This window comes from Xyrauchen texanus, chromosome 5 (assembly GCF_025860055.1).
Source record: "Xyrauchen texanus isolate HMW12.3.18 chromosome 5, RBS_HiC_50CHRs, whole genome shotgun sequence".
Taxonomy (NCBI): domain Eukaryota; kingdom Metazoa; phylum Chordata; class Actinopteri; order Cypriniformes; family Catostomidae; genus Xyrauchen; species Xyrauchen texanus.
The window spans coordinates 17,133,040-17,145,870 of NC_068280.1; the positions used below are offsets into that span (position 1 = coordinate 17,133,040).

General features: G+C 39.5%; 1 protein-coding gene across 2 annotated transcripts in view; it reads right to left on the reverse strand.

Annotated features, from left to right (window-relative positions):
* The window catches only part of LOC127644247 (protein FAM193A-like), a 56,933-nt gene that overhangs the window by 13,364 nt on the left and 30,738 nt on the right, over positions 1–12,831 (reverse strand). For both annotated transcript variants that reach the window (XM_052127335.1, XM_052127334.1), the window contains 5 exons: positions 11,306–11,475; positions 11,027–11,194; positions 10,331–10,562; positions 4,441–4,565; positions 4,188–4,335 (listed from right to left, as the gene is read on the reverse strand). In XM_052127335.1, coding sequence (XP_051983295.1) covers positions 4,188–4,335; positions 4,441–4,565; positions 10,331–10,562; positions 11,027–11,194; positions 11,306–11,475 — 843 coding nt within the window. The remainder of the gene's footprint in view (positions 1–4,187; positions 4,336–4,440; positions 4,566–10,330; positions 10,563–11,026; positions 11,195–11,305; positions 11,476–12,831) is intronic.

Below are 12,831 nucleotides of genomic sequence, written 5' to 3' on the forward strand. Positions count from 1 at the left end.
GTCACCTGTGTAAAAGTGTGTTTGTGTCCCCAAATGCTCTGTATTGTTGTTGCTGTGATTCATGAAGCATTCCATTCAACTTGAGTCTGAATTTCCACTTTTCAACTGATGAAAGTGCAACAGAATGACACTTTATATCAGATATCTAACTTGGAAACTCGAGCGGAAATCTTCATTAATTTCGTGAGATGCAGGTGTGCGTTACATCGCGCAGGGAGGTTTACAGTCAGTGACAATCTTTCACTTTTATTAAATAATATCCATTAATGAGTCAAAGTTCTTACATTAAATGATAGTAAAGCATGTTTACCAAAACGTTTGCAGAGACAGTTGTTCAAAACACGATTAATTACACTAGCTTGGTTTTTATTATTTTAAAGATAGCATTGCATCATCGTATCAGTTTGTTTGCCATGAGAAGACACTAATAATCAATGTACCTCACAAAGTCACAATGTAATCAATCTCAAAATTAAAAATAAGCTTCCTCTTTGACACGTTTATGCTTAGTTGTCATGTAATTGTCACTGGATTTTGTATTAAGTGAAAAGTCACATCATGCGTGATCACTATCAATCATCGTTTTCATGATCGATCATTGCTGCCACGTCCGAGTACATGAGTCCTCAAGTACTAGTGCACATCCCTACTGTATAATGAGGTCACAGGTGGCAAGAGCGCTAATAGGGTAATGAAAAAACAACAAATGAATTCTTGCAATGCTGCAGCAAATTACAGCGATGCAAACTCATGAGGGGTGAAAAAGGTGACTTTAGCCCATACATTTTTTTCTCAGGATGTATATATTTTTTAAGAATATGCTAAAAGAACCAATTCCAGTGATTTTAGTGATTTAAGTATAGCAAATTAGCTTCTGTGTCACAAATATGTTCAATTTTATTAACTGATTAGTTCAGTTACCCTGTGACAGAGCGGAGGGCGGGGCCGGGTCGTGATGCTACACACCCGGCCCCTAATCAGCCTCACAGAGGGATAAAGGCCGACTGGAGACTGCAGTGGGACAGAGAGTGAGATTTACGGGCAGCTGTCTGACACCTTTATGTGTTTGTCTTCTTGTTTTTAGTTCTTCATTAAACTATTATTTATACTGTAAAGCCGGTTCTCGCCGCCTCCTTTCCATTAATCCCATCACAGACCCCAAGAATGCGGTGCGGTAGCACGCAGCGGCTGCTCCGGATCCAAAATGGTGCTATTTTTGTTACTTAGCCCAAATTGTACCGCACATGGACATCGGAGCAACCAGTGTTCGTGTTTACCATCACCAGACACCGCTCAAATATAATATTCATGCAACAACCAAGGTGCATGATGATCTGCAGGAGAAGCTACGTGACCTCGGCTTGCTGCGGAGACCAGGCCTCCAGTCCTCGGCGTTGCCTGATGCCGATGGCCGGGGGAGAGGACATCGTAAGTGGTGTGCAAGGAACGGAAGCGTGGTAAGAGGGCGTGGGTGCATGATAGGCTAAAAACAAAACCTAGCCGGACGGCTCTGAAATGTTTGCTACCTGGACAATAAACTGGACTACATCCGACTCCAGCAGACTACGCAGCATGAGTTTAGAGACTGCTGCGTCTTCGTTTTCACAGAGACGTGGCTCAGCGACAGAGTTCTGAATGCTGCATCTCTGCTCTTCAGGACTGTCTTGAGTGTACTCACTGGCATATGTTCAGGGCAACATATGGCAACTCTACCAACTTGGAAGAATACACAGCATCAGTGATCAGCTACATCAGCAAGAGCATTGATGATGTCACTTTCTCCAAGACCATCACCACAAGCTCCAACCAGAAGCAGTGGATGACTCCGGAGATACGTCACCTGCTGAGGAACCGAGACTCTGCCTTTAAAGCAGGCGACAAGGTGGCCCTAAGAACGGCGAGGGCTAAACTGTCCCGGCCATCAGAGAGACAAAGCACGCACATGCCCAGAGAATCCACAGTCACTTCAAGGAGAGCAGCGACACGCAGCGCATGTGGCAGGGCATCCAGGCCATCACCAACTACAGGACAATGACAAAGATGCCTCCCTTTCAGATGCGTTGAACGACTTCTAAGCTCGGTTTGAGGTGCAGAACAACATGGTGGCGAGGAAGACCACCCCCTCCTCCCAACGACCAGGTGCTCTGTCTTACCATGGCCGATGTGAGGAAAACTCTGTGTAGAGTCAACCCATGGAAGGCTGCTGGACCAGACGACATTCCTGGCAGAGTGCTCAGAGGATGTGCAGACCAGGTGACAGATGTTCTTACCGACATCATCAACATCTCTCTGAGCAACGCCGTCGTGCCAACATGCTTCAAGACCACCACCATTGTCCCCTTCAGTTTGAGTATGATTTTTCATCCAAAAAGACAACAATAATGGTCTAATAATTCGATATTCAGAATTTTAGAATTATCGGCATCGGCTTATACATTTTTCCATTTGGCCGATTTATCTCTTGAGGGTGCTGAGAATTACCTGCTTGCATGTGAAGCGAATGAGACATGTAAACGACCATTCACGGTTCGTTTTGTTGAAACGTGCCATCATGTTACTACAATAACAGACCGGAGTGAACACACAGTCTCATTTATGCGGTCCAAGCTCATAATATTAAAGTGCTCGCCTGTTTCATTCTCCCTCTCTCTCGCCTCAACAGTGCCTTGTAACTTTTAACTGTCTTGTCTAATGATAAAAAAGCCATATACCATATACCAATACTAATTTTATATACCATCTGCAAATATGCCCATATCTCGTTTAAACAGATGTAATAAACCAACCTCACGAAAATCCAGCGTTTTCTTTCCGTTGAGCGCTCATCTAATATCTTCCTCTGAAGTGCGTATTCTATCCAGAATCAAAAACTTCCGGATCAGGAACAAAATTTCCTCTGATTCACAAATCATGACAGTCAGTCAGTGACAATCCAAGCCATTTAAACTATCAGGAGATTGCTGCTCGCGCTGCAACCACACAAGTGCATGAGTGCAACTTCAAAGTAAAAGCACTTCACTTGTGCGATAAGTAAATGTCTTATTCACTATGCACTGTAAATACAATTGGTTTGATTCAGTATATTTTGAATAAATGTGATTGCTAACGTTGACATGCCATCCATGGTTGCTGGACTACTGTGTGCACTGGCATTTCTTTCTTCCTAATATATAAAAAAAATTTCATGTGCAAATAAATGTAAAAAATTTGATGACTAAACAGAAATCAGAAGAAACTACTATGTACCATTTAGAATACAAAATCATTTTAGATTCTTCTTTACAAAGTTACTACTGAGATCAGAAATGTCCTTACCTTCTCTCTCTCTACATATGTGTGTGTGTATATATATATATATATATATATATATATATATATTATTTTATTTTCTCCCAATTTGGAATGCCCAATTCCCACTATTTAGTAGGTTCTCATGGTGGCGCTGTTACTCACCTCAGTCTGGGTGGCGGAGGACAAGTCTCAGTTGCCTCCGCTTCTGTGCCATCAATCTGTGTATCTTATCACGTGGCTCTTTGTGCATGACACCGCGGAGACTCACAGCATGTGGAGGCTCATACCATTCTCCGCGATCCACGCACAACTTACAATGAGTCATATTTAGAGCGAGAACCACTAATCGCGACCACGAGGTGGTTACCCCTTGTGGCTCTACCCTCCCTAACAACTGGGACAATTTGGTTGCTTAGAAGACCTGGCTGGAATCACTCAGCACACCCTGGATTCAAACTCACGACTCCAAGGGTGGTGGTCAGCATCAATACTCGCTGAGCTACCCAGGCTCCCAAAATGCACTCTCAAAACATTATTTGTGAAGCAAAAACATGTGAAAAACACTTTGGTGTATAGTGGTGTCACTTCATAAACTTCAATGTATTCTGCAGCGCTATTCATGTGTATAAACAGTCACATTAATTGTAGCTTTTCACAATCACAAAAGTGACTGATATTGGTTTGAAAATGACGAATTTCTCTGAAAGGTGATGAGTTTGCATCCCTGAAATTATTTTTTTTATTTTGTGTTTATGCTTTTATTTATTTTGTGGAATATGATAATTTTCCAAGGCACACATGACAATCTTTCATGGCACACTAATGTGCCGCGGCACAGTGGTTGGGAGACACTGCTCTAGTGTGAATGTAAATGTTTTTTTTTTGTACAAACGTGCCTGCTCATCGACATAGTCGTCAATCCTCTTCTCGCACTCCAGCCATTCTAGAGCCACTGCACTCATCTCCTGGTCAAGCTGGTGGTACCTCTCCAGCAGCATATGGTACATATCTTCACTGTATGAGTCATAGGATGTTGTGCCCTGCCTATAAAATAACAACATTATAATGGAATTACAGCATCTAAAACATGCAGGCAAAGGAGTACTATTAGAGAATGCTGACATTTTACCTGATTCAAGAAGACCATACCTGAGCTGGGTCACTAAGGCAGGTAGACTGTTGTGCAAGATAGGTTCAGAGAACACCAGATTCTCAAAAAGGTGCTTATTATGGAGCTCCCATGTAACTTGGAACTTCTGTAAATGCTCGTTCTCCTACAGGAGAAGAACAGTACAAGGTCAAGAACAGTACAAGATCCCAGTTACACTAACATGAGATCACCAGAGAAATTGGGAGAGCTCCCATCAGCTGAGCAAGCAAAGGTTAGGTTTCATTTTGAGAAGAGTAAGTCAGACACACAGACATAAACTACATGAAATAAATAAAAATAAAAGCAGTATTGGATATCTTTCTTTTAATATCAGACTGAAAAGGCTTTGATGTGGCTATTTGTAAGACATGATACAAATGGCCACAAGAATTGTGCAAATGCTTTTACAGACCTATTCACACAGTGTATTCAGTATGAAAAACTTGGGTATTGCTACAGATTTCTCAATTCAATTTGATTCCGATTCTCAAGCTCCGATTCTCAAGCTCCTGATTAGATTCATTTGGAAATATTTCAGTTATAATGTCCATTTCGATTACATTTGCAAGAAATCCTCTCTCAGCTAATGTTGTTAATCATACAGGGTATCTTCTAACTTGGTACGTTATAAAAATACTGATTTTAGAAATTGTATTAAATTATTAGTTTGTTCATCATTTTGGTCATATTTGTTTTTTTCAATTAACCTTTTTATTGATTTATAAACATATAACAAAATAAAAAACACAACATATATAAACTGAATCAACACTTAACCCCCCCCAATCACCAAACCCACCCTATCCCCCAACAAACACCCCTGTGGTCTCAAATAGTTACAAACACAAAAACACAAACACAAAAAAAACATAATAATCATATATAATTAAAACTAAACATCTCTCTCCCCAGCCCCTCCCTGAGAGTACCCCCAAAACACCAAGTAATTGCCCCACTTCCAGTCAAACAAATTCTGAACCTCCAGCCTTCTGCTTGACTTCGCTTAAAAAAGCAGCCACCCTCCCAATCTCCACACACCACTCCAGAAATGAGGGCAACCTATCCGACTTCCATCCCCTTAAAATAATTAGCCTGCCAAACATAATGCTGGTCAGAACACAATTATTTATGTTTATATCCCAAAAATGTATGACCACCACATTGCCCAAAATACAAAGTCTGGGGCAGAGTGAAATTCGAGTGCCTAAAACTTCAAATAAAAAACTCTGAACTTTCAACCAAAATTCCTGGATTTTAATACACCCCCAAAAAGCATGGGTTGTGACTCCATCTTTTGATTGGCATTGCCAGCAGGTGGGTGTGTCTTTAAGACCAAGCCTATCCAATCAAAAGGGAGTCGAATAGAATCTATGTAAAATCTTAAATCTTTAATCTAGCACACCCTTGCATCTCTAGATGCAGACTTGACATTTTTTAGATTCCTAGTCCATACTCCGTCCTCCAATACCAAATCTTTCTCCCATAATCTCTTGAGTTGAAGCTCCATCCCCCAGACTCTGAATTAGCAGGGAGTAATACACTGATGCCTCATGACCTTTTCCAAAAGATGTAATCACCTCTCCCAGAGTATCTTCCGCTTTAGGGGATGTGTGCCACTCCCAAAAACAATATAGAGCATGTGACACAGCTGTAAATACCAACAGAACTGAGATCTGGGAATCCCAAAATGTTGAACCAAATTTTCAAAAGCTGTCAACCCTCCACTCTCATATAGGTCACCGAGTTTACCAGCAGAAAGGGGACTTATTAATGCATAATTTAGGGTTCAGCCATATACTTGAGGCAACATATAAATAAATGTCTGAATGAATCACTCTGGACACTTTTGTCCATACCAAGTGCAAATGCGAGATAACGGGGTGTAACTTAACTTCTCCGATTAGTTTGATAGAAAGGCTTTGCAATGGCAAAATAGGGGCAAGAAATTCCTGTTCAACACAAAACCTGGGAGGGGCTCTCTCAGGTGGATGTGACCAGTGGGCCAAATGTCAGAGACCGAATACATAATAATAAAACTAAATCTTGAATAGGCCTAGCCCACCTTCGTCAGTCAGTCTATGTAACTTATTAAAATGTAATCTAGGACACAAAGTCATAACGTAATCAATCTCAAAATCAAAAATAAGCTCCCTCTTTGACACGTTTGTGTTTAGTTGTCAGGTAATTGTCACTGATTTCGAATAAGTGAAAAGTCACATCATGTGAGATCACTATCGATCATCGTTTTCATGAGCGATCATTGCTGCCCAGTCCTAGTACCAGAGTCCTCAAGTGCTCTTGCCCATCCCTAACATCTACCGGGAGAGATTGTAACAGGTAGTTTAATTTTGGAATACAATTCATTTTAATAACATTAACCTTCCCAATCATAGAAAAATTTAATTAAGCCCACCTGCCCATATTGCTTGAAAATATTTTTATTAAGGGGTCAAAATTAACTAAATAAATCAGACAAATTAGATGGGAATAAAATGCCCAAATACTTAATGCCCTGTTTGGGCCATTGGAAGGCATCCGGCTGGACAGCTGTTTCTGGGCAGTGTGCTGTCAGAGCCAAAGCTTCATATTTAGAACAAATGACTATATATCCTATATAAATAAATTAATAATTCTATGGAGGCAAGGCATAGAACTAACTGGGTCGAAGACAAATAATAAAATATCATCTGCGTAAAGCAAAAGCTTATGCGCCACACATCCCGCCATCACCCCTGGAAAATCATCCTCCTTTCTTATCGTAGCTGCTAATGGTTCAAGGGCAAGACAGAACAATAATGGGGAGAGCGGGCAACCCTGCCGGTTGCCCCTATCCAGAGTAAAATCATTTGAAATTAATCCATTTGTTTCAACCGCCTCTACCAGGTGTCTATAAAGTAAATTAATACATCCAATGAAAGTTTTCCCAAACCCGTATATTTCCAAAATCTTAAAAAGAGAATCCATTCTACCATAATAAACGACTTGTAGGCGGCAAGTGAGATTGCATTGACTGGTTTCTGATCATTCGCCACTGACCACATGATATTGATGAAACGCCTAATGTTATCAGAAGAGCTGCAGCCGAATAAATCCCACCTGATCTATGTAAAAGAGATGTCATAACTTAATCTGTTAGCAAGAATTTTTGACAATATTTTAACGTCTAGCTGGATCAGGGAAATTTGACGGTAACTTTGGATCTTTGTCCTTTTTAACCCTCTGGGGTCGACGGACGCGCCAGCTGGATATTTTCCTGCTGGATATTTTCGTCATTACAGCAGAAACAACTTAAAATACTCCGTCATTTTTGGGTATACAGATAAGTGTAAGACATCATTAGAGACTATAAAGGGTCTACTTTTATTTGTGTACACTCACAATAACAACAATATCTTGTGCTTTTGTAAAATAACGAAAATAAAAAGGGTACAGCACAAAAAGAAACTAAAAAGGTGCCCATTTTCCTCAGACGGTCAAGTGAATGTTCAGTGAGTCACTTGGCTGCAAAGCGAGCGCCACATAATGACTTACTCATTACATTGTCTTTATAAATGGCATCGCTTGTTGGGGACAAGTAAATATTTAGCAGCCATACTTAGCATCTATTCCTTTTCTGGCCAGGAACTTCAGTGTAAAAGCGACCATCCAAGCACAAACGTTTCTTGAAGGAGTGTTATTCTACAAAACAAACTCCAGCCCCTAGGCTGAACCAGCACAAAAAATTAAAAAAAAAGTCTGACCCTCGATGGCACCACATGACTCCCCATTTTGGTCACATTTAAGCTTTTTAAAACTGTACAAATTCCATGTAATCCATCAATATATATGATGTCTTAAAATTGCATATATTATATTGCATATACACTCACTGAGCACTTGTGCAGTTTACACCTGATCTGGGACCGGTTGCACTTAGCCTAGTTGTTATTATATTACTAAATATTTGAGCATTGCACCATTAAACTTAGGTAGAACGTAACACTACGTATAAACTAAATATTTACAGATGTATCCGACCAGCAGTAACGGTTGGAATAAAAAAAGCATACTGATATTTTATGACATCAATGAGCTCATGTTCTGAGTAACAGGCATCAATCCTTTCGACATAAATAATGATGTTGACATTTACACTCGTTTACATTTACGAGAGAGTGGCTTTTCAGCATGAAAGCATTATAACTTTTTCAGGATGCGTCGCCCGGTGTCATGTTTCAAACCACTCAAAATATATACAGGATATTAAAATGAATAAATGTCTATTTTTCCAGCCTATTGTATTTTATCACCCCTTATTTATTTTAGATACAGTCCCTATATATTGTTATTTACACAGGTCAAGTATACTATTTATCATCAACTGTAACAAGATCAAACTGAAATTCACAGCTTTTTAACAGTTCTGTGTACAAATGTGCTTATTGGATAAATACAGGTAAACGGCATATTATGCACCGACTTGGTTTCAAACTAACTAGTAGTTAACTAAGCCCTTAGTTTGAACTTTACGTCCCAACCTACGTGAGACTTTACGCACAAGCTGGTGCAACCCTGCCCTGATCCATAAAAAATATTTTTGATGGTGCAACCTAATGTAATCAGGCTGATTCTGCCATTTTACTATTGTTTTTGTACCTAAATGAAACAAGTTAATTTAGTTTTATATTTGGTTTATGGTTATATTTAATAATATTTCTATACAAATACACAGAGCACTTTATTAGGAACACCTGTTCACCTACTTATTCATGCGATTATCTAATCAGCCAATCATGTGGCAGCAGTGCAAAGCATAAAATCATGCAGATACAGGACATTTGCTTCAGTTAATGTTCACATCAACCATCAGAATGGGTAAAAATGTGATCTCAGTGATTTCAACCGTGACAAGAATGTTGATGCCAGACAGGCAGGTTTGAATGTTTCTGTAACTGCTGATCTCCTGGGAGTTTACTCATAATGGTGCCAGCAACAAAAAACATCCAGTTAGCTGCAGTTCTGCAGATGGAAGTGATTTGTTGATGAGAGAGGTCAACGGAGAATGGCCAGACTGGTTTGAGTTGAAAGAAAGCAACTCAGATAACTCCTCTGTACAATTGTAGTGAGCAAAATAGCCTTACAGAATGCACAACACGTCGAACATCGAATAGGCTACAACAGCTGAAGACCACGTTGGGAATATTATTAGGACCATAGTGTTCCTAATAAAGTGATCAGTAAGTTTACATACAGTTTCTATTAGTAACATTTATATTGTTTACATTTGTAATTTTAACTATTTTCAAGTATTTACACTGACTTGTAGAACAACTGCTAAAATGGTACGGTCTCTTTAAGAAAACCAGCAGTTCAGTGAGTATCAGTGTTTTTCGTTTGAGTGCACATTGATGAGAGAAGTCGCACAGCTTCTTTACAGCATCCGTGCTATGTGTGATTAGAATGAAATGTTCTTATTTTTGTTGTTTTTGATCTACAACTGACTGTAAAGAACTGGAAGGATATTAAAAGACACATTATTCAATGACAAATGGATTGCATCTATCTAATATTTGGACAAACATGCCTACATGTAATGAGTAAAACAAAACTTTTACTCTCAAGAAGCAGTGAAAGGATCTCACTGCTAAATTCTTCACCCCTACACTACTACTGTTGGGTGAAATCTGAACATTTGCCAGTGGCTAATAACACACATTTTTAATGGCATAGCAAATAATTTGGTTGCATATGCAAGTGATTTACTCAACCTTGGGATTTAAGAATTGATATGGAGATTGTATAATGAAGATCACAATGCATCTAAAAATTTAGATTTTTACCCACTCCTATATTTGGTATAAGACTCAATGTAAATAGAACTTAATGACACTAGTGATAGCAGCAACATACCAGAGTGAGCAGGAAGCTGCTGATGGTGCGGGCAGCCAGGCAGAGTGCATTGTACTCTTCTAGCAGCAGTGAGATGAACTGGTGGGCCTGTGGGGGCCCCTGAGCCATGGCACCGGTTACCTTTGAGCCCGTAGACAGATGCTTGAGTAGTCGCACCTTCATCTCTAACACATACTCCCTAGCCTGCTGCTCCAAACGCTGATATAACTGATAGGGATCCTTCTCACACAGCCTGAATAAAGAAAACACACATCAAACAAGAAAGGACTGCAAAATGTGTCTAATGACACAGTGTTTAGGAAACTTAATGGGCACATTAAAATCATCATAACTTCTAACAAAATCATTATGAATATATCATCAATAAATTAATATATCATCAATCGACTAGCCCTAATTGAGCATAACTTCTGAATTTTAATCTAAAGTACTTAAGTTTCAAAATAGATATTTGTTGTTATTATTATTATGAATAGAGATGCACTGATAATTTTGTGAGGCACTGGATTGCTGAATTTCAATAAGCAGGATCGTCTGGTTCCAATACTGATCTGAGGTGACATGTATGACCACTCAAACAAAACGAGCAACATTTTAAGAATGCCATGGTGTTAACAATCCTTGGGGATATCAATCTACAAGTGGCTTACTGAACTGGGATAGGAGATATATTTTAACACTGAAAAGAATTAATACCGGTCAACAAGTTCCTTCATGCTTTCTTTGTCCCGGTCGAGAGGATGATCCTGATCATCAGCCAGCGGAGTCCCAGTCTGCCGGTAAATGCATCTGACCAGGTATCGCACTTCAGACCAGTGATTCTGCAGCTGTTGTGACTCCCGCTCTGACTCAGCTGTGATCTCCCTGATCAATGAAACCACAAACAAAAAACGTAAACTTCTATGTCTCATTAAGATGAATGAAACCCATGTCAGCTGATCCCAGAACAATTAGTGATACTGATGCAGAACTGACCTTCGCTCATAGCAGGCCTCACAGCTACACACTGTGTCTGCAGTGAGGGGAGTACTGAGATCTGGTGCAGGCAACGTAGGTGCTCCGATATTCAGTCTCCCTATGGCCCCTATAGGCTCCAGAGATAAACCGCCATTACTCACCGGTATGTGTAATAGGAAGTCCTGATTCTGAAGAATAACAACAAGAAGAAGAAAAAAAAGAGGTGATTTAAATCATTTCATAAAAGAAAGCTGAAACTCTCTTACTATGTATCTCAAAATCTGACTCTCTGTGGCAACATCCTTCACACATCCTCATTCCATTCAATGTGACTTTAGTAGAGGATATAAAACATCCTTAAAAGCATAACACACTTATTATCAACATATGTTTTACCATATGTGTGTTCAAGTGCTTTGAAGAAAAGGTTTGAATGAAAATATTCCGATACAATGGAATGTTTTAATAATTAGTCATTTTATAAGGAATCACTGGATGGATAACAGTTAGCACTCAGTTTTCATGTCAAGCACAGTGTACTTCTGCACTTCTGGCAAATATATTTTGATAAAATTAATTTTCCATCTTTACAGTTATCCTCCTAGTTCTGCCAACTAAATTTTCCAGCCACACCCAGCAGGCACTTTCATAAGTGCACTTGGAAAGAATAGCCCAGAGGAAGCAAGAACCTTATTAAATTATAAACCAGTTACATTTACAGTAAGAGTCAACCACAAAAATACTGCAGCTCATTAAGACTACTTCTGCTTAAACTTGAAAGCAGAAAGTATGGGTTAATTCTTTACACAAAGATCAGATGCTAACACATTAACGGCAACAAGACTTCAAATTAGGGCTGAAACCATTAGTCGACATTATCAGCAACAAAAAATTGTCGACAAAAAATGTAATTCTTGGTAAGTCGGGGAACAAGCTGAATAATCAGTTAAGATCTAATGATTAATCGTTGCAATAATCGCAGAATAGTCAAATAACCGTTCTATAATCTTAGGGCTGGGCGATAAAACGGTATCGGTATTTATCGATGGTACAACTTTAACGATAATGATATAAAAAAAAATTATATAACGCTCGATAGTTTCATTTAAATGCATTCAAATGTAAATATACATGAAGTTTGGTTGCACAAACAACCCTCAAGCATGCGCCATCCCTGGATCATAAACAGCCTCATATGGCTTGATAAAGGAGCGTGCTACATTGACAAGCAAACAACCAATAAGAAGTTGTGTTGCTGTGGGGTTCGGTTGCACCATCGCCATGTGACATCAGAACACATGATCACATGCAAAAATTACTGCCGTGCCTGCCGGCAATGAGGAGATTATGAATAAAAAAAGGACATCAGCTCGACAGTGTGGCAGTTTTGGTTTCTTTACTTCTGACCAACATCAGAACACCGTTGTGTGTAAGCTTTGACGTCCCAGCCAAGAACGGAAACACAAGAAACTAATTATTTAATCATTTTAATTTCCACCCTTTGGAATACGAAGCATGTTGTCTGCCACAACCTACATCTACCT